Genomic DNA, 6,421 nt, shown 5'->3' on the forward strand with positions numbered 1-6,421 from the left:
GAAAAGCATCATGGTCTTTAGTCCGGAAGTGTTGGTCACATTATTTCAGCACAATGTTAAATGTTACATGTCACAGTTCGAACTTCGTACAGTTGTACATGCTTTGACTAGCCATTTAAGACATCGATTAATAGTGTCACATACGTCGAGATCAGTTTTGGCGGTTTCATTTCTATGAATTCTGGGAATTTGAGTTTTACTCTGACGGCACGAGGCGCCGTGCCACTTTAGCTTGGCATGTGCATCTAGCTAATACCGTTTGTGGTCGGGTGTAACTCGTACAACTTTACCAGTAATATGTCGTTTTGTTTTAATTTCACCGTCGATGGAAATACGTCGCTCAGCAACAAGACTGAATGTGCTGCAAAACCTGTGAGTAATAACAGCACTTGTTTGTTGTCATCAGAATCCTCATAATATATTATTTGTTTTCTACAGTGTGCAATGTCAAGACGCGGTTTAGTTAATGTTGTGTTCGGGTTAAAATTAAAATAACTTATTCCTGTCAACAGTAATCCGATCGGAAAGGAAGTCTCCATTCAAACAAACTTTCTAAATAGTTGAAAAAAGAATGTTGACGTTCACAATCACACAGAATTATTCAGACATTCAACAGTCACCCACTAGAGGGCCTCCTTTCACAGTCAACAAGACTCCGGTGTGACTGGGTGCTTGTTTTTATTGGGCCTTTGCATATTCTAAAAAGAAAATATTTAATGAGAGATTATAATGTACTATAATTTAAGATTTCTATGTTTTATTCCGATATTTTAGCATATATTGACCTACAGTGGATTGGATTTTTTTTTTAATGTATAAAATGTATCAAAGTAGCCCACCTCACCTTTCCGTTTTTCTGTATCCGGCCCCTGGACAACCCTGACTTAGATCAGATTCAAACTGTGATACTACCACCGGTGGAACATTTAATTATTAACCTAGGGAATTACTGACATTTAATTCTACTTCTGTTTTTATCTTCTGAAATATTAATGTTCAGCTCATATGTCATGAGCCAATTACCTGCGAGTACAAGCTGCAAGTGGAAAAGTTGCTGATTCACAACGAATAACTGAACCAATATACATTTCCTGTGTTTTTTTCAGTCGGAGGAACGTGACAGCCCGGCAGAGCCAGTGAAAGAAGCCAAAGAGCACTTCCCACCCTCTGACCCTCAGAACCTTCTCGACGACGCCGTCTATGAAACAGTTTCCGTTGGCGCTCTCCCTCCGCTTCACTACCTCAATGAAACTATTTTCGAGAAGACTGTCTCAGAGAGGGAGGACGTGGAGAACGTTCTTTACCGCACGGCCGAGCAGAGGTCTGACCTCATCTCTGGAGTGTACGAGGGAGGGCTGAAGGTCTGGGAGTGCACGTATGACCTTCTGGAGGTGATCGACAGGGAAGGGGAGACATTCGGCGATAAGGTGGTCTTGGATTTGGGCTGCGGGGCCGGGCTCTTGGGGATATTGTCTTTGAAAAGAGGAGCCAGGCAAGTCCACTTCCAAGACTACAACAGTACAGTCATTGAGCAGCTTACAGTGTCAAACGTCATTCTAAACTGCCATGATGATGACAGTAAAGGGGAGGGCGAGGCAACACTAGAGAAGGAAGAAGACTGTAAATTAAACACAAAAGATGGCAGCCTACCCCCTAAAAGAAGAGCTTTAGATGCCGCATCCCAGCACCCGTTACTATCCAGGTGTAAATTTTATTCTGGTGACTGGCGCACATTTCTTACTTTGGCCTCAAATCAGGAGACGCAATTGAAATATGACATTATACTGACCTCAGAGACAATATACAACACTGCTTATTACCCAGCGCTTCACGACGCCCTCCACAAACTGTTGGCAGCGCACGGAGTGGTGTACCTGGCCACAAAGGCCCACTACTTCGGAGTGGGAGGTGGCCTGCACCTGTTTGAGACTTTTGTGTTGGAAAGGGGGGTTTTCTCTCTGGATCACCTGTGGGATGGTGAAGATGGACTTCAAAGACATGTCGTAGTCCTGCGTTTTAAAAAAGAATCAGACTAGTCCTCTAAGCGCTCTTGTAGTGTCAACTGCATCTGTGTGAATAATAACTTGATGTGAGTTCACCTTGGAATATTAAAGTCAGCCTTATTTGTCAGATGGTCTGCTAATGTGTGAAGGAATTAGCACAGATTTCATTATACTGCACTTCTTTCAGGTAATTAGTTGATAAAACCTGAGATTATCTATCAGAAGACCATGTTAGGACACACATCCAACACATTGGTTATGAAGCAGGTACCACTAGTTGTATGCATTATGTCTGTTTCTGTATGCCAATATCCTAAAGAAATGATTCATATGAGAAAAATCCAGTTCAGGGCTTCAAAATCAAAATGATTTTGAAAATATGGTCTCAAAGTTTCTACTGACTATCAGTGTAACTTGCGAAAAACCATGCAGCACCAGAAGGCACATTAATAGGAAGTAGTGTTTTATTATTATTATTTGTTACCTTCAGTATAACTATTAAAAATAGAGCTCCATTCTTGACTTCAATACTAACTCCTTATTTCTGAAATCACAAATACTTAAACTTGCTGATATAGTTAATCTTCAAACAGCTAAAATAATGCATAAGGCTAAAAATAACCAATTACCTAAAAATGTCATCCAATACTTCTCTACAAGAGAGGAGAAATATGATCTCAGGGAAGAACTACATTTGAAACACTTATATGCTAGGACTATGTTAAAAAGCCATAGCATTTCAGTATGTGGAATCAAACTATGGAATGGATTGAATAAAGACCTCAAACAATGCACAACGATGAGCCAATTCATGAAACAATACAAGCAGTTGATGTTTGCTAAATACAAGGATGAAGAGTCTTGAACCAGTCATGATGTGCTATACATATCACTATATTGACACTTAGTATGGTACACATTATGTCATTGTATGGTCATATCACCTCGTACTTCGGTACGAAGTACATTATAAAAAAAAACAAAAAAAACAAACTGTATTATGGAAAGCAGGAAGTGAACAAATGTAACAGTTACTGATTGTAAAAGTACCAGATAGGGGTAGGATTTAATAAGCTTTGCTTCTTCCTACTCCTTTTGGACATGTGGAACTGTGAACTGATTATGTGATGCATTCAATTGTAATCTGATGCATGTTCAAATGAAATAAAACCATTACCATTACCAATCATGCTAATCTACAGAGTATGTACCCAGTACATGTCTCTACAATCGATTAATCTTAAGGATTTATGGCTGTTTTTTTATGGACCGATGCTGCCACATCTCTCGCTTGTCTAACTAGTCACATCAGTTTATGGTTTACATGCCCAGTTAGAACTAATAATAATATAATTAATACTAATATTAGTAATTGTGGGTGCGCTGAGATGATGTCTCATCCCAAAGTCAATGTTCCACCCCCCCACAACACACCCACACACTTCCTACATAGACATCTTCCAGTAAGAGGACCAGTTGAAAGGGGGCTGTTCCAGGTCTATTTAGCCACACCAGGAGGAAAGAAAGGAAATGGGCTCAGTGACCTTTGCCAGTGATTTCCCCCGTGTTCAAACAGTGGCATGAAAGCGAGGCTTGTTTCTGAAGTCCAACACAAAATGTCAATTGCAACTTATCCCGCCTGCTCGAGGATGTAGCTTGAAAGTGGATTCGGGCGTCACGGTACGTCAGTGGTGGGGCTCAGTGGGGTCTAATTCCAAAAAAAAAAAAAAATAGTCCACATGCTTAATTCTGGGGCTTTTCATTGTTTGCTCCTTCAGTGGAAAAATAAAATACTAATTTCCCCATTCCTGGGTGTGGCTTGTATAACAACCACTTGATGTGACACATGCTGATGTCGGTATACATCCTGGAAAATAGACATCCAGGAAATGCAGTGAAGTCATCTGTTAGCGCCTTTTGTGAAAAAAATATGTATCAGGTCTGGTCTTGTTTAAAGGGATGACGATATTTTTTTTAGACTTCATAATCTGCCTCACCTGTGTCCATGTGAGTCAGCATTTTGTGACCTGTCGCCTAACAAAGATGACTTGAATTAAAAAGCGCCTTGTTTCCCTGTTCCTGTTCTGTATAAACAACACAAAAGCACATTTCTACTATCTGAAGTGGGACAACAGCTGTGTGTAAGGGTGCCCTGAAAATGACAGACACCTGAAACTTTCACGTTCAGACGATTGTCACGGTCCAATCTACTCTAATTATCTGAACACAGACAATTTCCCACATTATGCAAATTTAAATGGGATGTCGTCACTGAGAATTTTTGGAACTCTTGTTGGTATGCTACACGTTTCTAGTCAGTGGAAAAAAAAGCTCTCCCATTCCATGTGGAAATGGTTAATCTTTGGTTTCTTAGTTTGTCTTTCTACCTCACTCCATTTAAAATACTATAAGTTTGGAACTAATACATTGGAGGCTAACTAGTTCGCTCGGTAGCTTGCTATATGCCATCCGCTGATTCATGAACTAACTTTATTTCTTTCATTCATTCATTCATTTTCTACCGCTTTTTCCTCACGAGGGTCGCGGGGGGTGCTGGAGCCTATCCCAGCTGTCTTCGGGCGACAGTACCTATGGACAATTTGGAGTCGCCAATTAACCTAGCATGTTTTTGGAATGTGGGAGGAAACCGGAGTACTCGGAGAAAACCCACGCATGCACAGGGAGAACATGCAAACTCCACACAGAGATGGCGGATGGTGGAATTGAACCTTGGTCTCCTAGCTGTGAGGTCTGCGCACTAACCACTCGACCACCGTGCCGCCTAACTTTATTTCTTGAATTTAATAATTTTTCACACCTTCTTTAACAAATTGTGGCAGTTGCAGCTTTCTTTGGCTCCATTTTGGATTATTGAGGCCAGAAACATTGTTGAATTCAAGTTAGTTATTTGATGTAATCGGTTCATGAATCAACGGCTTCAAATATTACGTAAATAGTGCTGTTGGTATGTCATCCATCAGAAAAGTAGCTGAGACCGAATCAGCAGCGCCTCTCCTGGTTTCAGCCAAAGAGTGCAATCCAATTTGCCCCAAAAAGACATGATTCATCAACAATCAATTCGGAACGAACCACAGAATTCGATGACTATGCTCATCTCTACTTGTTACAAAAACTCAAGCTCAATCGTGACGGGATATTTAACGCCCACAATGACCGGCTATCAATTCAAAAATGTCTTCTATTGATTATTTATCTTTCAGATCACCAAACCCAGTTTTTGTGTGTCATCGTCTTGTCATCCAACAGCTGTACGTACGTACGTGAAGCTACGGGGGAATTCCTGACTCCCACAGATACAGCCTTTCCCCTTTCTTTACTTTATGAGAACAAGGGGGCGGGGCCAGTCAGATGGTTTTCCTCTGAAACTATTTTGTGTTGATTCACTGTGTGGGGGCGTTGTGTTGACTCCCACTGTTTCCTTCTTACTGGGAAGTGACTGTCAGGCTTACGGAACGGAGGGAGTGCATGAATAACCGATTGCGATGAGGGAGGGAGGGAGGGAGGGAGGGAGGGAGGGAAGCCGGGTGATGCTGGTATTTAAGGTCAGAGCAGGATGTCAAGACTGTGTGCTGTATTTTACACCGGGAAGCAAAGAGATGGCTTAAATTGTGTTCATTCATTTTGGAGAGCACTGGAATTGTTTTCAAGTTGCCGGCTACTAGTGGAGATTAACTTGATCTGGAGAGACGTGAGGCAAGTATTAAGGGGTACAACTGGACTCAGTCATTTTTAAAATTCGGGGAAGCTTATTAAACACATTTACATTGGATTATTCTGTTATTATTCTGGCGTAGTTACTTGAACTTTATTACAATGTATTTATAGAAGATCTTTATGGAGGTAGTTGGTTGGAATAATGTTGTTTCCTAAACATGAGCAGGTGTGGCCTTTCCTCAATTGTTCTACGTTGCACGTATGTTTCAAATTAAATAAACCTTATCACAAGGATGATCTCACTCTGCTGTCAATCCACTGAATGACTTTCCAAAGAGGAAGGTGAAACCACTGCCATTGTTTGTGACTTTAAAACTTCCTTGTTGTATTCAGTGAGCTGTTTTTCCTGAGAATGCGGTGCCTGTAACGGATGAGTCACATCATGCAGGGACCAGAGTGCTATCAATGCTTGCATCAGCCTAGCAGGCAGTGACTGTCATTTCAGTGGTAGTGAAGCATTTCCTGGAGTAAATGAAGAGAACAGCCTCACAAAATCCTTAATCGGCTAAAAAAGTAACCATTCCTTCTGTAAAGGTTTGTTTTTGCTTTCACTAACCTCACTAACCAATCAGGTGGCAACTTCATCAAAATGAGGATGTTGACAACAAAGTTAAAACTGTATAAATTAACTACGTATATTTACACCATTACAACTACATTTTGTACATTAAAAGTAAGTGCTG

The 6,421-nt window shown here is 40.9% G+C and overlaps 1 protein-coding gene across 1 annotated transcript; it reads left to right on the forward strand.

The window, feature by feature from the left end:
- Nucleotides 1–4: 4 nt before the first annotated feature.
- On the forward strand, nucleotides 5–3,130 carry mettl18 (methyltransferase 18, RPL3 N3-histidine). Its single transcript, XM_078787223.1, has 2 exons — nucleotides 5–372; nucleotides 1,107–3,130. The coding sequence occupies exons 1-2, from the start codon at nucleotides 298–300 to the stop codon at nucleotides 2,034–2,036; spliced, it is 1,005 nt and encodes a 334-aa protein (XP_078643349.1). The 5' UTR covers nucleotides 5–297; the 3' UTR covers nucleotides 2,037–3,130.
- Nucleotides 3,131–6,421: the final 3,291 nt, after the last annotated feature.

Source organism: Doryrhamphus excisus, linkage group LG20, assembly GCF_037039965.1.
Source record: "Doryrhamphus excisus strain RoL-2023G ecotype Guam linkage group LG20, RoL_Dexc_Guam_v1.1, whole genome shotgun sequence".
In the NCBI taxonomy this organism is placed as follows: Eukaryota; Metazoa; Chordata; class Actinopteri; order Syngnathiformes; family Syngnathidae; genus Doryrhamphus; species Doryrhamphus excisus.